The sequence below is a fragment of the Mizuhopecten yessoensis genome, unplaced genomic scaffold (assembly GCF_002113885.1).
Source record: "Mizuhopecten yessoensis strain PY_sf001 unplaced genomic scaffold, ASM211388v2 scaffold10637, whole genome shotgun sequence".
NCBI lineage: Eukaryota > Metazoa > Mollusca > Bivalvia > Pectinida > Pectinidae > Mizuhopecten > Mizuhopecten yessoensis.
Genome location: NW_018408646.1, coordinates 179,727 through 198,893, shown reverse-complemented (window position 1 = coordinate 198,893; position 19,167 = coordinate 179,727). Strand labels below are relative to the sequence as shown.

Sequence of the window (19,167 nt, the reverse complement as noted above, 5' to 3'; positions counted from 1 at the left end):
TTGTGCCTTTATGAGAAGAACATGTTGCACAAAATGTGTGTGACCTTGACCTTTGACATTGACCTTTTTGGATAACTTCTTTGTTTTAGGTCAGTTAGGAACTGCAACTAGGGTCATGTAAACCTCACGTTCTAATGATCCTCTACGAGGACAGCATGTTGCATGACTTTTTGTAACCTTGACCTTTGACCTTAGCCTCTGTGACCTTGCCTAATTTAGTTCTTACGTGTTATAGGGGCATACATGTCTTTAACAGACACATTTCTAGTGAATGCATGAAATTTGTGCATGGGTTATATAATAACTTTGCTAATTAGTATGCGATAACAACAAGGTGAAACTATTGCAGGAATGCCTCACTCTTAAGGTATAAGTTGTGATAAGCAATGTTTTAGATTTACGTGTGAGGTAAATTTTAGACATATTTATACCAAATGTGACATGATGTATTCTCATTACAACAGCCCTGGTGATATCTTTGTACTTTATAATACAATGTTTTGATCGGTTATACATAGTATTGCGTACTGGTTAGGCTCAGACCTCTCAAACAAAGAAGAAAATTTATACCAGGAAGTTGTATTTCAATGTTTTACCTGTATTGAGGAACACGACTGGTCTGGGAAATTTGCTAACAATCTTTTAGTTGATAAGACATGCATGCCATATCTAAGAATTTGAGCGTGAGACTCACGAAATGTACGTCAAACAAATTCAATTTTCATTAAAACAGAGCCAGAAGTTACATAAACCAGCTGTTCAGGCACAGTAAAATCTTGATGTAATGCATCTTCTGTGGTACCACTTTGTTTCAACGACACTTTTTCTTGTTGTCTTAAAAATTCCATTTTTACATTTCCCTCAATTTTCTGCCAAGCCCATTTATAATGCCTAAAATTCTCAGGATTAATGGTGGCAGTATAATTAGGTTCTACTGTATACTTTCATGGATGAAATCTTTGATATTGGTATGATTTTGTGGAGTTTTGTTTATAATTGAGATGTATATTTATAGGATTTGATGTCACAGGATTTTTTCTCATTTGATGTAAACGTTTAGTCGCATTACGACTTCATCATATAACCGGCAAAAATAAGGGGTCGTATTTTTTGTAACCTACGGACAATAACAAGATATTACATAATGTTGTACTGTTTATATCTATCGCATCAAATATCACACTATAATATCACACCAAGTTCTGCACTCTGTTTGATTGTCACATTGGTTATTCATTACTTAATTACAGAATATTTACAGCATCAGAAATTATCAAACATATTCCAGAAATATCACCCTGACATATACCAGTTGTCATAGACACATATTACTGTCAATATTACACATCATGTCCCAAACATGTTGTCAGGGCCAAGTCCGACCATAATACCAGATAATTCAAGTCCATACGTCTTTAGCATAATAGGCCACTCCGATTAACTACTAGCTCATCACTAATATCATATGTAATTTTACCGCTTTGTCATGAAATCTGTTCTTGCTCTTGGAATTTCCCATTAATCAAGAACCTTGTTCCGGACGAAATCGTGGACATTTCTATATCGTGATCCTTGTTCGCTTTGTCTGTAATAAGCTCATCTATTGGCTCGCAGTCTTCTCCCGAGTCTCCGTCGTCCAATTCCACAATGGAAGATTTTGTCCTTGTGTTTCGACGATCTAAGTAGGAGTTCTGCCATTCCTCTTTGATCTTAATGGCGTAACACTTAAAACAACGAGACAAAAGTCGGTAGTAGCCCTTTTGAACATCCCGCAGACGCACTGCGTAAATAATTGGGTCACACACAGAGTTCAGTAATAACAGTGCATAAAGATATTTGTTGGCGCGTAATAGCGTCGAAAACAACTTTTGTACCATGTCCCGATTTACGTGAATCTGGATCACCATGGCGATTTGAAAAATGCACGTAGGAAGATAGCAGAGGATGAAGGTCCCTATGATGAGTAGTGTGGTAATCATGGACTTGTTGTTATGGAAGCTGTCCTTCTGTAGGTACGTTAGTCTGCTGTTGATGGTCCTAACCTCACAGTAGATACGTATGTAGATGAAAGAGATGGACACGAGGCAGATAAATGTGAAGGCCATAATGAGGTATTCTCCGTGGAAATCGTTGTACATGATTACCTCGCAGTAGTTGAGGAAGCGTACATAATCTTTGTGTGAACTCACACCTGTCAAGAAGTTACAGAACCCGCCGATGAAGGCGAGAATCCACAGCAACGCGATCATGATGTTCCCCTTGATTTGACTCAGAATCGTGTGGTAGTAAAGAGGCCAAAGCACACCGATGTAATGGTCGATGGCCATGGCTAAAAGGTTCAGGAGAGAAATCAAATGAGCCATCGTGTTTAGTCCGTTGATAAGCGCAAACATGCAGGACGACGTTAAACGTTCATCTGGATTCAACACTGGTGGAAATTTGGCCAAATTAAAGACTTTGTTGAGTACATGAAAAAAGACGCTGAATGTGACGAGAATGTCGGACACAGCGAGACTGATGATGAGTTTGGAGTGAGTGGTCAGTCCATGGGGGATGTTAGCTGTGGCACTGATAGACAATGTATTCAATAAAAGAGCCAAAAAACTCAACACTAAAATTAGAATGGTTTCCGGCTGGGTGAGGATCACCTCGGCCCGCTCATGTAAGGTTTGAGGCTTAAAGTTTGTCCACGAAGTAGCATTTATAACATTAGAGAATTGTGTTAATAAACTTGGATCAGTGGTGTTGAAAAAAGTTACCAAGGGTGTAGCCGTTACATTCATGATCACCATCTTTGCCTGATTTTGTTGTAACTACTTTGCACGTGACTCTGGCGTCGTGATCTTCATCCTTTGGCTTATTAGGGTTGTACTGTCAGCAGAAGTACTTTGTTTAAGCATCTAGAACTAAGTAGAAAATCAATTGAATTATCATGTGAGCCAAGCTGTTAAATGAAGATCCATTCTACTTGTCATTAATTGTCTTCTAAACAGTTACATTGCGTGACACACTAGTAAACACAGACCACACCTGTACATCTGTTGTTTACACGATTATATCAACATGTTAGAATCCTTTATTGTGAATTATGGATGTATCAAGTAAACTCCAGCTGTGTTATAGAAACACGACGTAATCTGGCTGTAATATAGAAACACAACGTAAGCTGGCTGTATTAGAGAAGCACGACGCAATCTGGCTGTTTTAAAGAAACACAACGTAATCTGGCTGTATTATAGAAACACAACGTAATCTGGCTGTATTAGAGAAACACAACGTAATCTGGCTGTTTTATAGGAACACAACGTAAGCTGGCTGTATTAGAGAAACACGACGCAATCTGGCTGTTTTAAAGAAACACGGTGGAATCATGAATTAGAATCCAGTTGTATCATAGACACAACATAATATCCAGCTTTATTTAAAAAAGACTGCAATATCCGGCTGTATTACGAAAACATGACGTAATCTCCAGTTGTATTACGAAAACATGACATAATCTCCAGTTGTATTACGAAAACATGACATAATCTTCAGGTGTATTGCGAAAACATGACGTTATCTCCAGTTGTATTACGAAAACTTGACGTAATCTCCAGTTGCGTTACATAAACATTACATAATATCGAGTCTTATGTTACGGAAACATGTAATTTCCGACTGTATTACAGTAAGTGAAAGCCTAACAATTTCCAACCTTAGTTTAAACATGTGTTGTATTCTCTCACTGAGTTATAGAAATGTGACGTATCATCCTCCTATTTTATAGATGGAAGTCATATTCTCCAGCTATATCATAAACACATGACATTAATTATTTCTAACCGTAGAATAGGAACATGACGTACTGTCCATTTGTATCAGACAAATGTCATAACTTCCTGATGTAAAGAGAGTTCAATCACAGATGAGGGAGGATAGTTATAAAAGTCTGCATTGAGAAGTACACTCACCACATTTAGGATTACCGGATCTGTATTTATGTGGACTAATCCAAGTTAGAGGTGTGAAAATCGCCAATTATTGATCCGATTAAAATGTGTTGATTTATTAGATTAAATCGGTCTTACTCACATAAGAGTCTGTTTTGCGATGGATTATCCACAGGCGGATTATCAATGCACCTGTTGTGTAGGTACCTATAGATATAGATAATCCCTGAGAATTGTAGATCATCACAAAGATCCACAAAAACCTGTGATATAATAATGGTAATTCTTGTTCCAGTGAGAAGGCACAGATTGAAGAGGCCGTGTAATTTGGCTGTATCTGGTTTTCGTTCTGGTGAGGCAGTCACACCTTCTAAACACTGTAATACAGAATCTCTATTGACCTTGTGTTGTCTAGTTGTTCACAGGAAAGCAGCCGGCCACAATGTCCTTGGTATTTGTTGAGCTTTCCATATATAACCAGTACAAAAGTAAGAGTTGGGTGAAAAAAGGCACTTTTCTGTGTATAGGACAGTCCACACTATGTACAGGTGTACACAAATCTTGTTATATATCTCTAGGCTGTTTGGAGATAAGATTATTCTCTCACCGTGACGCGTTTACTAGAAAATATTAAAATGCTGCTTGGAGATATTTATTTGTGTAGAAGTATGTTTAATGTAGGTAAAAATAGTTTGGTGCAGTATAAAAGTGATGTATTACTGTCACATCTCCATTGTTGACAGTTCCATCGCTCTCCGGTTTATAAATAGCCTCTGTCCTCTACTGCCCAGTATATTTTACCTTGGTCCACTGGTGTCGGACTGTCCTGCCTATTTATATTGGGTCTTAGGCCACTGGTGTCGGACTGTTCAGCTTATTTATTGTGGGTCTTAGGCCACTGGTGTCGGACTGTCCAGCTTATTTATTGTTGGTCTTAGGCCACTAGTGTCGGAATGTCCAGCTTATTTATTGTGGGTCTTAGGCCACTGGTGTCGGACTGTTCAGCTTATTTGTTGTGGGTCTTAGGCCAGTGGTGTCGGACTGTCCAGCTTATTTATTGTTGGTCTTAGGCCACTGGTGTCGAACTGTCCAGCTTATTAACAGCAAACCTCAATATTACTGCTGTCCTCCCCATCAATCATAGTCCTGTAAAAGATTAGAAAACAAAATGTCAACACCAGAAACTTCATCGTTCCAAAGTTACTTGGACTGCGTACAGGGCTAGGATCAGTCTCTATGATATTGTCACGGCACTTTTAAGGGTTTGGTACTTGCTAGGTCAAATATCAATCATAAATGTTTGGCTGCTTTTTACTTTCCTGCTTCAAAATATTGTTTAGACTTTCAGTGGATCATTTCTACCAAGTTTCAATCAGACCCATTAAAACTGGAGTTTCCACTCTATCTTTTCCTAATGGCAGTCATTATGGCCATATTGGATTTCAGATCAACCTGAAAACAACAACATTGTGTGAAGAGCATTAGTAGATAACCCCGACATGTTTAAGTTTAATCTGATATACTACTGAAACGATTCCACTGTTACTGCATGACATTGTCCTGAGAAAATCTCGCTTTTAGCTCGTGACCTGGCCCAAGGGATGAATTAGGCTATGGTGCGTCTTCAGTCGTCTGTTCTGCATTAACTTTTTAATTTGAATGACGTTTTGCTGATAACCATGAGGCCTAGAGTGATGATATTTGGCCAGTAACATCCTGGGATAAAGACTACCAAGTTTGTTCAAAAGAATGACCTTTACCCATATTCAAGATCACACAGAGCGATCGTGTTGAAACAGTTCAATTACTTCTTCTGAATAACAAAAAAACTTAGTGTGATGATATTTGGCAAGAAGGATGCTGGTATAAAGGCTGTCATGTTGGTTCAAACTAATGACCTTCACTTTTATTCAGGGACAAAGGCTGGGTAAAAAATTGTGCAAACATTTAATATATTTTGAGAAACCAAAAAGCCTAGGATGACGATATTTGGCAAGTAACATGCTGGGATAAAGGGCTATCAATTTTGTTCAAGTGAATTTCCTTCATCAATAATCAAAGTCACAGGGATCAAATGTTTTAAAAACATTGAAACGACTTCTTAATGGACCACTGAAAAGACTACTGGGTTATGATATTTGCCCAGTAGCATGCTGGGATGAATGGCTATCAACTGAATGACCTTGACCCTTATTCAAGGACAAAAACCAGGTCAAACGTGTGAAAAAACTTCTTCTAAATAACCCCAAAACTTTAAGGATGATGAGATTTGACAGGTAAGCATGCTTGAATGAAGGGCTAAGATATTTGTTCCAAAGTATGACTCTTGTTACACTTTAAAGGTTGTAAGGGTCAAATGTGTTAAAAATTGTGTTAAACTATTTAACATAATAATAAACTATTTAGAATAACCAAGAGATTTATATTCATGATGTTTGGCCTGTCGCTCAGTGTTGTTAAGTGCTGCTATTAAGTGTGGGATCTGAATGAATGACCTAGATCAACTTTAGGGGCCAGACTTTTGAAATAAGTAGGCATCTCCAAATAAACATTCTGTAGGTGTAAACCTTCAATGTATAACGTATCAATAGTTATACCCCTATTTAAATGAACTTGACCTTAGCTGTCTTTGAAGGTCATGGATGTGAGATGAATAGCAGGTGAGCAATACAGGCCAATTGGGCATCTTGCTTTTATAGGCCCATCAAAAATCCAATATGGCTGCCAAAGCTGTCATTTTGAAAAAAATGCTTTTTTATACAAAAAAATGTAATTCAGAAAGGCAAATTTAAAAGAAATTTAGTAGGGATGATCATTTGAAGCCTAAACTCATTTGAATTTCTCCAACTTTTTTTGTTGCTGATGTGAATTAATTTCTGTTTCACGTCTCAACGACAACAAAATTACTGATCTTAAGTGACTGTTAAGGCCAAATGAGACTCTTGTTGGAGGATGTACCCTTTATACAGAATACAGATAAAAATGTCTTTCAGGAGACCTGTTCTTACAACACGCGTATACTGGTACTCCCTGAAATAAATGTTTGATGACTAAACCTGGAAAGTCTTGAAACACTACATTTTAACCTAACACAACTAGGTTGTGAACAGGAATAACAGTATTCCCTTGGTAAACATGTTTCGTCATCTCTGAAGTAACTTCATTTTCTTCACAGATTTTGATCAAAGTCAATAAAATTTATTTTCACTGGGGTAAAATGTATTATAGTTTTTAAATGACTCGCTCATAAAAACAAAGAGATTTACGGTTGGATTATTTGACCACCAGCAATAGTGGGATGTTTAACCTTGACCAATTTTCAAGGTCAATTAAGCCTCGAATCGCAGGCATCAAACATGTTCGAAATTTTAAATGACTTAATGAGGTCAGGGTTGAATATATTGTGCCTTCATGAAGCTGGGGTTGAGGGTTTTTCAATTGTTTTTCAAATGAATAATATTGGTCCACTTTCAAGTTCGTAGGGGTCAAATTTATGTATGAAAATCTATAAACGACTTCCTCAGAATAACCATCAGTCATAGGGGTATGATATTTTGCAAGTTGCATGCCAACTTTGTTTAAATTCATTTGATTTTGCCATACTTTGAAGGTCACAGCATTGATTACCAGGTGAGCAATACAGGTCCGATGTGCCTCTTATTTTAAAGGCGAGGGAAGATGTTCTCCATTAACTCACATTTTCTATTGGAAGTAATTTAAACTTTTTTGGAATTATTATGGAATGGCAATTTGATGTTATAAAAAATAATACTCCTCCCCCCTCCCGACCTATCACCCTNGGGGGAAGTGTCCGTGAGCTTTATGTATATTTTCATCTTTTGTCACCGATTGTCTGTCTAAATTCTGCAAAGGCCAGGTTATTTAATACTATAGATAAACTTAATAATAATAGATAAAAGTATATAAATAAAAAAATGAAAAATATGCAGATTTCTATAGATAAAATTATATAATTACTATAGATAACAATTACTATTGATGTAATATCCAGATTTAATTATTACAAATGTGATTACTGTGGATTTAATTACTATTGATGTAATTACTATAGATATAATTACTTTAAATATAATTACTATACATATAAATATAATTACTATAAATATAATTACTATAATTACTATAAATATAATAACTATAAAAATAATAACTATAAAAATAATTACTTTAGATATAATTACTATAGATGTCATTACTAGATATAATTACTTAAGATGTATTTATTAAAGAATTACTCTTATTTTAGATAAACTTACTACATAAAAATACTATTCTGTAGATTCTCCTTATTGTGTGTCATAAAATCAATTAAATTGTGAAGTGAAAGCCAGCTACCAGTGAGAGTTACAGGACAGTATGACCGACTGGTGTATGGCATACATATTCTGTGCCCATTACCCTAGATTTGATGGATATTTTTTGCCATGATAAATAAGTGTGTGGTCATGGTACCACTTTTACATGTGTTAAGTTATATGCAGACTCAGGTTTTACACAAAGATTGTACAAATCCATAGTCTCCCGTTTTAGCTGAAGAAGATTCAGATTGTGTAAATCCTCAGTGGGGGAGATAGCCTCACGCGAAGGAGTGCATGTAATCAAAGGTTCATTTGTATAAAAAGGAAATAACTTAGCTTTAAGTGGAGCCAGTGTAAATTGCTTATTTTAAGGGGCCCTGTCCCACTGCTAGCAAGACAAATGGGGATTCTACTGTAATTTTCCATGCACACAGTACATAACTGAGTTTATGCCTTGGCGCAGCGTCATCTGTCCATCCCTCATTTGTCATCTGTCGACATTTTCCTTTAAAAAAATCTTCAAAAATCTTCTCCTTCTAATTTGGAAAAATGGGAAGCAGTTCTGCATAAACGAAGGGTGTGCCTCTCTTAGGGGCAGAGTTCCACAAGGGAAGTAGAGGTACACTATCACAACGTGTTCCTCACTTACCTAGGGAATTTTAATGAAATTTGTTTCATCGGATCTTTTGGCAAAGGGGACTCAATTTTGTAACAAAAAAGACTTTGAGAAATTGAAGTAAATACTCCAATATACCTTTTCCTTTTAACTCACCTGGTCCAAAGGACCATGGTGAGCTAATGCCATACCGCAGCGTCCGTTGTCTGTCCGCCCGTCCGTCAACTTTTCCTTTAAAACGCTACTAGTCCTGAACGGCCAAGTAGATTTTGACTAAATTTGATCTGGAACATCCTTAGGCCAAGGGGACTTACTTTTGTATAAATGTTGGGTGTGGCCCTCCTGCGGGCAGAGGGGCGGGGCCCAATAGGGGAAATAGTGGTAAAACCTTCAAAATCCTTCTACTGTAGGGATTAAGGGATTTTATCCTAATTTAGTCTGGAGCATCCTTGGGCCAAGGGGACTCAATTTTGTATAAATGGTGGGTATGGCGCCCCTTGGGGCAGATGGGTGGGGCCGAATAGGGGAAATAGGTAAAACCTTCAAAATCCTTTTCCTACCCTAGGGATTAAGGAATTTTATCCTTATTAAGTCTGGAGCATTCTTGGGGCAAGAGGACTCAGTTTTGTATAAACCGTGGGTTTGGCCCCTCCCCAAGGGCCTGAGGGGCGGGGCCCAATAGGGGAACATAGCAAATTATTCTTTACTTAAAATCCTTCTACTTCTGTAGGAATGACAGGATTTGGTCCATATTTGGTGTTGTGCATCCTTGGGTTAAGGGAAACCAATTTTGTATAAACGGTGGGTCTGGCCCCCTTGGGGGCTGAGGGGCGGGGCCCGGTATGGGAAATATAGCAAATTCTTAAAAATCCTTCTTCTGTAGGAATGACAGGATTTATTCCATATTTAGTCTGAAGCACCCTTGGGTGAAGGGGTACCAATTTTGTATAAACCATTGGTCTGACCCCCAAGGGGCCTGAGCGCTGGGGCCCAATAGGGGATACATAGTAAATTATTCTTTAAAATCCTTCTCCTTCTGTAGGAATGAAAAGATTTGGTGTGAAGCATCCTTGGGTAAAGGGGAACCAATTTTGTATAAACGGTGGGTGTGGTCTCCCAGGGGGCAGAAGGGTGGGGTCCAATAGGAGAAATAGAGTTAAAACCTTCAAAATCCTTCTTCGACCATCGTGATTAAGGGATTTTATCCTTAGTTAGTCTGGAGCATCCTTTGGCCAAGGGGACTCAATTTTGTATAAACAGTGGGTATGACCCCCCTAGGGGCATAGGGGTGGGGATCTGTTTGAAATTTGTTATATCTCAAGTACTGGATGGATTTTTCTGAAATTTCATATGTACTTACAGCACCTATCATATATCTTTACTTCATACCAATTATTTTAAACATATTCAGGTGAGCGATACAGGCCCTCTGGGCCTCTTGTTTACAAATTTTGATTAAATTGGTTGTAGAGCAGCTTTGGGCAAAAGGGTCTTAATTCTGTATATATGGACGGTGTCTACCAACCCCTTGGTGGCAGAGGGGCAAGGCCCAATATTGAAAATAGAGGAAAATATTTCTATTTCTGTACAAATCAAATAAAGGGATTTAAACCAAATGTGGTCTGGAGCATCCTTGGCAAGTGGACCTCAATTTTATATGAATGTGTGGCCCTCCAGAAGGGGTGGAGCCCAATGTATTCTGTTAATTATAAATATATACAAAAAATGATGTCCTTATCTGTGACATACAATGTCAGTATGACGTGTATCAATGATAACCATTGCACTTCTGCCTGTAGGCGGAGTTTATACTTGGATGGGTAAAAGAGAATTATCTCATATCTGAATACAGGACAGAAAAATTTCATAGTCAGCCTTGGATTTAAAGCAATCAACATTATTATACTATTAGAACATCAGATATGAAGTTAAAGACATAATAAAACTCTCCACTTTGCTGCGAAATTCTTTGATGTACAACATTTAGTTTATTGATCTATCACCATCCGCATAGCTAACACATTTCTTATCGTTATTTAAATGAGTAACTTGTGTTTTACAGTTTCAGCTCTGAATACGATAGGACAGTGCACAATTTATGTAAATTCGTAAGTTTGATATGCAGACTTAAAATGATGCTGGATGCTGATTATAATCAAATTTACACTATAGAAGTAATTTATAGTCTTCATTATTATAACATGTTACTGTGTGGCATTTATACAATGTTTACATGCTGAACATCTGTGTATAATATCCTTTGTTATGTATTTAACACGGAATGGAGAACATTAATGTTACTGTTTTGATTCCCAATGAAGAATCTGAATCTATAATACTTAGGTTTAATGGTAGATATTTCTATATCTCAAGAATAAATATATGTTTGTTACACAGATTTTGTATAACAATAATAAACTAGAAATTGTTGGTTAACAATTTGACGGGCTTTTCACTGTAAGGACTAATTTGGCCTTCTAATAATAACTTGTGCAAGTCTACAGTAGCTGATCGAGTAGTGGGGGATTCCCGGAGTGCAAAATGACGTCAGAGAAAGACTGGATAAATAACGGCAGCCAATGGGCGGTGTTGTAGACGAAGGTAGTCCGTAGATGTCGTCATATAGTCCGTGCACTATGTACGTCAGGATGATGAATTTAAACTAACTTTTTGTCTATATCGGTTGGGTTTGCCGCACCAAAGAAAGGCTGATGTTTACCCACCGCAGGGGAGATGTGAACTGTCCATATTTTTAAGATTGGGAGTGCGTAGTAATCGATATAGTATTACCAGCGTGTATTAGATGTCTAATGATATAAATCAAAGTACTGAGAGATCTGAAAGCATTTGACAATCGCACAAAAAAGAAAACGGTTTTCGACTTTCACTTTTGAAATAATATTTAGAGTAGGTCAAGGTCATTCATTTGCACACACTTTAAAGCCCTTCATTCCAGCATGCTTCTCTGCCAAACATCGTTACCCTGGAATTATTGGTTATTCAGAAAAAGTGGTTTCAATATTTTTTACATATAAGACCTCTGTGATCTTGAAAGTCATTCAAGGTCAATCATATTTTTAAACTTGATAGTCAATCACCTGACACTATTATGTATCAAATAGTAGGACTCTAGACCTTGTAGAACTTTAGAAGTTTTTTGAAGTCATTATCTTGAAATAGCACATATGAAGTTTGACCCCTGAATAACTCAAAACTCAACCTGCTAAACTCAAAATGTTTTCTGCCGAAAATGCACGCATTTGTGTTGTCCACATCATACCTGAATATAAAGTGAATCTTACGAACAATTTTCGAAATATTCTTGATGAAAGATTTTTTTATTTTTTTTTTAAACATTTGACCTTTGTGACCTTGACCATTTTTTCAAACCTGATACCCAAACATCTCAACACCTCAAATATGAAATATCAAGACTCTAGACCTTGTGGAACTTGAGGAGATTTTTTTTTAAATTTGTTGCCAATTTGTTCTTATATACCGCATTATCACAACCTAGTTCGTAGGTCATCTCAAAGCAGTTCACAAATTTTTATCCATGGTTGTAGCTAGGGCCTTTGCAACCAGCCAACATCTTTCTCAACTCCCTGGGGAGCATACAGCCGGTGCTGCCATTTAGGCGCTCACAGCTAGCATTCTACAATTCTAGCACTGCCCAACCATGTACTCATTTGCAGCTGAGTAGACTGGAACGGTTGAAAAAGAGCGCAACTATATAGGGTGGAGTAGCTGGAACACCGCAAAAACAGCAGCGAAAGACAGATTTGGTTGGAAAAAAAATGTGGAGGCCATATGCGCCTATTGGCGCGGAGAGACTTAAGTAAGTAAGACTGGAACAAGTGGAGTACAGTATCTTGCTCAAGGATACAACACAGTGCCGTGACCTGACTCGAACCTGCAACCATTCGGTCACGAGCCCAGAATCCTACCACTAGACTACCATGCGCCTCTTTAAACAAATATTTGTGTGGGTACTCATTACAGAGGGAAATATTAAAACAGAGGATTTCCTTTCCTTATCTCTGAGAACTGGAAATGACTGGTTCCTATCCCTAGATTATTGAATTATTCAGAAAAATATTAGACTCTGAAAATTTTTTTTTTTTGGCCTGATCACAAGTTTTAACTAGGGGTAGACAATTATATATGCTAGAAGAAAAAATGATATTTTTTTATATTATTAGCCAGTCTATGAGAACTGGTATTCTATTCACCATTAAATTAACACCTCTTCACTCATTCATCTCTCAAGACACATTTGAACTCTTCCAATTCAAAATTTGGGATAGTTTATTATGAAACCTCCGTGATAGAGAGTTAAATAATATTTGAGCATGGAACTGCTTTCAGTTGGCATTCATATTGCCTATAAATGCCAACTGGAAGTAGTTAAATACTTACAGATTTTTGTAATCGATGTTCATCTCCTAGAACACCTGATTACTCCTATTAATTATTCTTCAGTATTTAGTTCAAATGATGAATATCGTTTATGCTTGTTTAATTAGTAGAACAGCCATCTGTCCAGAGACGGTAAGGGGTATCCATCATTACAGTTATAGCCAGATATCATAATAACGATGATGTCATTAATCGGCATTGTGGCATTCATACCCAGCATGAATGCCATCTGAATGTGGTAGGTTTATATCATGATAATGCTTTAGGATGGTAAATATTAATTCAAGCGTGACAATTACAACCACCCTCTGATTGTTTATTGGTTCAGCAGGAGTTTCGGTGAAATGCTGTGCTTAAGAATAACAGCCCTTTGCATTAGGATTAGTGGAATTATCATCCAATCCTGCCAGCTTTTCAATTTCTGGATTTAATATGACATAATGAGTTATAAAATGACATATATAATATGACACTGGATGACCATTACAGGGGTGAACTAAAGTTTTTTAGGAGACTAGTAATCCTCCTAGCCGACAAATACGAAATGGATCAAGCTGTCAACATTATCACAGGATCTATATCTCGTACACAGATGGATATGTTTTTCTTAAAAAATAAATGAATGCCTTTAAAACAAACATGGCCGACTTGCCGACTTTTGGAGAGATGAACTTTATTTCTGTACCCCACATGTTCAAATCAAATAAAAGAGAATAATTTCAACAAAGAGGGCCATTTAAGTGGTAAGTATAGACTAGCTATTCAATGCTGTGAATTGTGAATAGCAACTATCACACATAACACACATGTGAAAGGCAACAGAACCTCTTGCATCATCAATATGGCGAGAATGACTCCATGTGTTCGGATGGATACTGTAGTAAACATTTACAGGAATTGACAGGTTTAAAATGTTCATTAGTTACCCTTATGATGATAGAATAGAACAAAAGCATTCTTGTTAGTCATGACATCCTATAAAGTCACTAGCACTGGGCTTTTAAGCCTCTTAATTTCACTAGCACAAGCTGAAAATCTGGTGGCCCCAGGCATTGGGCTAGTGGATTTTTACACCCCTGCGTTATAATAAAAATTGAGCCCTATAGGGCAGATTTTAAGGGTTTGTGGAATTGCAGAGTGATATATACATTAAGCCAATATACTTTTTGATAAATGGCCCAATTTTAAATTTTAGGATTCAAGATGGCCGTTATGGCCTTTGATTTGCTGAGACAGTGACAGTTATATTTTGAGTTTTATATGGTTTGACCATGTTGATACTGTGTGTTGTAGTGGTACATAGGGGATTTCCTATATATAGAAAGACCGACTTTTAACTTATGGGATTCAAGATTGCTGCTATGGTCTCTGATTGGCTGAAAACAATTCAGTGGTCAAACGGAGGGTTAGAATTATTAGAACACAGGTAGTATATAGTTTACTTCATTGAAAAATCATTGGTTCGATCCCCAGCGGTGGCAGAAAAAATAGAGTGATGTCTGATAGGGTTAGTTGTTATCCTTCCGATGGCACGGTGGTTTTCCCCCCTTGGGCTTTCGTTCACCACAAAAACTACATTTGTTCCCTAAGCGGCGTCATAATAAAAGCTTTACAGAGCTTATGTTTGTTGTTGACATGACGTTAATAAAGATTATTTATTTATATTTATTGTGAATACTGGATAAGCATGATAATCTATTTAAAGGAGCAAATCAGTGAAGTAATTGTTTGTCACCCCTGGGAAACCATAGTTTACTTCTCTGTGAAAGGCCTGGATATTGTGCTATTTTGGTCGTAGCTATATTTATCACCGGCTTTCCCAAAAGATAAAACTGACCAAACTGGACGTTGGTTTCAGGTCATGTCATTATCAACTATGTAAACTTTCGTCATGAGATCTATATATATTCAGTATCTAGTCGGTCTTGGGTGAAATTTAACCAAATAGCCCCTTTAACACAAACCTACACATTTACTATTAGGACAAATGTTACATGTTACTATTACATCAAGCATCTCCTGTTACTGTTAGGAAAAGTGTTAAATGTTCCCATTGAGAAAAGTAACATGTTACTAATAGGGCAATTGTTACATGTAACTTAATTCAGGCAAGTGTGAAATGTTCCACTATTGAGACAAGTATTACATGTTACTATCAACAAAATGTCAATATTTCCTATCAAGAAAAGAGAAGCATGAAGCTAAAAAACCTCAGCATGTTACTATAAAAACTCAGCATTATACTATAAAAACTCAACATGTTACTATAAAAACTCAGCATGTTACTATACAAACTCAGCATGTTACTATACAAACTCAACATGTGACTATAAAAACTCAGCATGTTACTATACAAACTCAACATGTTACTATACAAACTCAACATGTTATTAAACAAACTCAACATGTTACTATAAAAACTCAGCATGTTACTATACAAACTCAACATGTTACAAGAAACTTCAGCATGTTACTATAAAAACTCAACATTTTACTCTATATACTCAGCATGTTACTATAAAAACTCAGCATGTTACTATACAAACTCAGCATGTTACTATACAAACTCAGCATGTTACTATAAAACTCAACATGTTACTATACAAACTCAACATGTTACTATACAAACTCAGCATGTTACTATAAAAACTCAGCATGTTACTATACAAACTCAGCATGTTACTATACAAACTCAACATGTTACTATAAAACTCAACATGTTACTATACAAACTCAACATGTTACTATACAAACTCAGCATGTTACAAGAAACTTCAGCATGTTACTATAAAAACTCAGCATGTTACTATGCAAACTCAACATGTTACTATACAAACTCAGCATGTTACTATACAAACTCAACATGTTGCTATTCAAACTCAACCATGTTGCTATACAAACTCAACATGTTACTATAAAAACTCAGCATGTTACTATACAAACTCAGCATGTTGCTATACAAACTCAACATGTTACTATACAAACTCAGCATGTTACTATACAAACTCAACATGTTACTATACAAACTCAAAATGTTGCTATACAAACTCAGCATGTTACTATACAAACTCAGCATGTTACTATACAAACTCAGCATGTTGCTATACAAACTTAGCATGTTACTATACAAACTCAGCATGTTACTATACAAACTCAAAATGTTGCTATACAAACTTGCCATGTTACTATAAAAACTCAACATGTTACTATACAAACTCAAAATGTTGCTATACAAACTTGCCATGTTACTATAAAAACTCAACATGTTACTATACAAACTCAAAATGTTGCTATACAAACTCAGCATATTACTATACAAACTCGGCATGTTACTCTAAAAACTCAACAAGCCTTAATGCTTGTTATCACTTGGACTTGACATATGTTTCATAACACTTAATAGACTAGATCTATGTGATGTAACACCAAGGGTCTGATAATAAGGATTACATGTTACTATATTAAGTGTTACATGTTACTATTACGTGTTACTATTTAGTTAATTATTACATGTTACTAATGAGACTAGAGAAGTGTTACTTACATCATTTGTCCTGCTGTCTGTCTGGCCACTTGTGGTCAGTTCTACACTCAATACTGATATCAGCGAACTTTCATCTTGAACCTGCACTGACCACTGAAAAGTTGACCAGTACACCTACCTGTTAGGTTAGTCCAATTACCCTAACTGATTTTTCTGACAGCTTTTTACCGGTGATCTGACCAACACAAACAACACTATAAGCATGTCTACTGTAAATCTGTGTCGGTTATCAGTGGGTATATATATCTATCAGAGCCCTCTGCTCAGTATAGCACAATTATCACATCAAGTGTTTTCCTTTCAGCTTTCTAGACTTCAGTCCAGGGTCAGACCTGTTGATAATGAAATGTAATAAATGTGACTGTAATAGTATTGTCCATGTCACTAGGGGTTAATAACCAAGGTTATACTGGCGACCATTCCGAACCCCAGCTTTATAGGGCAGTTATTATTAGCTTAAGGGTACCATCTAAGCAAAATGCATTTTATGTCTTTCCTTCAAATGATCAGAAACAAACTGTGTTTTAGTACCAGACATGGTGTTTCAGTACCAGAAATGGTGTTTTAGTACCAGACATGGTGTTTTAGTACCAGACATGGTGTTTTAGTATCAGACATGGTGTTTTAGTACCAGAAATGGTGTTTTAGTACCAGACATGGTGTTTTAGAACCAGACATGGTGTTTTAGTACCAGACATGGTGTTTTAGTACCAGACATGGTGTTTAAGTACCAGACATGGTGTTTTAGTACCAGACATGGTATTTTAAAACTAGTTCTTATTGTGGTCATTCTTCATTTGATATAGTTTTTCTGGACTGTTACTTTTAAACCAGAAAGCAAAATCTTGAATCACCCTGAAGGAGTGTACACTGCACAGTTATCTTACATCACCCTGAGGGAGTGTGCACTGTACAGTTACCTTACATCACCCTGAGGGAGTGTACACTGTACAGTTACCTTACATCACCCTGAGGAAGTGTACACTGTACAGTTACCTTACATCACCCTGAGGGAGTGTCCACTGTACAGTTACCTTACATCACCCTGAGGGAGTGTATACTGCACAGTTATCTTACATCACCCTGAGGGAGTATGCACTGTACAGTTACCTTACATCACCCTGAGGGAGTGTATACTGTACAGTTACCTTACATCACCCTGAGAGAGTGTACACTGTACAGTTACCTTACATCACCCTGAGGAAGTGTACACTGTACAGTTACCTTACATCACCCTGAGGGAGTGTGCACTGTACAATTACCTTACATCACCCTGAGGGAGTGTGCACTGTACAATTACCTTACATCACCCTGAGGGAGTGTGCACTGTACAATTACCTTACATCACCCTGAGGGAGTGTGCACTGTACAATTACCTTACATCACCCTGAGGGAGTGTGCACTGTACAATTACCTTACATCACCCTGAGGGAGTGTGCACTGTACAGTTATCTTATATCACCCTGAGGGAGTGTGCACTGTACAGTTATCTTATATCACCCTGAGGGAGTGTACACTGTACAGTTATCTTACATCACCCTGAGGGAGTGTACACTGTAAAGTTATCTTATATCACCTTGAGGGAGTGTACACTGTACAGTTATCTTATATCACCCTGAGGGAGTGTACACTGTACAGTTATCTTACATCACCCTGAGGGAGTGTACACTGTACAGTTATCTTACATCACCCTGAGGGAGTGTACACTGTACAGTTACCTTACATCACCCTGAGGGAGTGTACACTGTACAGTTACCTTACATCACCCTGAGGAAGTGTACACTGTACAGTTACCTTACATCACCCTGAGGGAGTATACACTGCACAGTTATCTTATATCACCCTGAGGGAGTGTACACTGTACAGTTATCTTCCATCACCATGAGGGAGTGTACACTGTACAGTTATCTTACATCACTCTGAGGGAGTGTACACTGTACAGTTATCTTACATCACCCTGAGGGAGTATGCACTGCATAGTTATCTTATATCACCCTGAGTGAATGTACACTGTACAGTGATCTTACATCACCATGAAGGAGTGTACACAGTACAGTTATCTTACCTCACCCTGAGGGAGTGTAGACTGTACAGTTACCTTACATAACCCTGAGGGAGTGTTCACTGTACAGTTATCATACATCACCCTGAGGTAGTATACACTGCACAGTTATCTTATGTCACCCTGAGGGAGTATGCAGTGCACAGTGATCTTATATCACCCTGAGTGAATGTACACTGTACAGTTATCTTACATCACCATGAAGGAGTGTACACTGCACAGTTATCTTACATCACCCTGAGGGAGTGTATACTGTACAGTTACCTTACATCACC

General features: G+C 37.3%; 1 protein-coding gene across 4 annotated transcripts in view; it reads right to left on the bottom strand.

Moving 5' to 3' along the window:
* Positions 1-1,147: 1,147 nt before the first annotated feature.
* Positions 1,148-19,167, bottom strand: part of LOC110461580 (melanocortin receptor 4-like) — a 51,990-nt gene continuing 33,970 nt past the window's right edge. For 3 of the 4 annotated variants that reach the window (XM_021515109.1, XM_021515112.1, XM_021515111.1), the window contains exon 2: positions 1,148-5,078. In XM_021515109.1, coding sequence (XP_021370784.1) covers positions 1,485-2,792 — 1,308 coding nt within the window. In that variant the 5' untranslated portion in view covers positions 2,793-5,078 and the 3' untranslated portion in view covers positions 1,148-1,484. Of the gene's footprint in view, positions 5,079-16,830; positions 17,028-19,167 lie in introns of those variants that run through there. The other variant, XM_021515110.1, reaches the window with a different exon arrangement.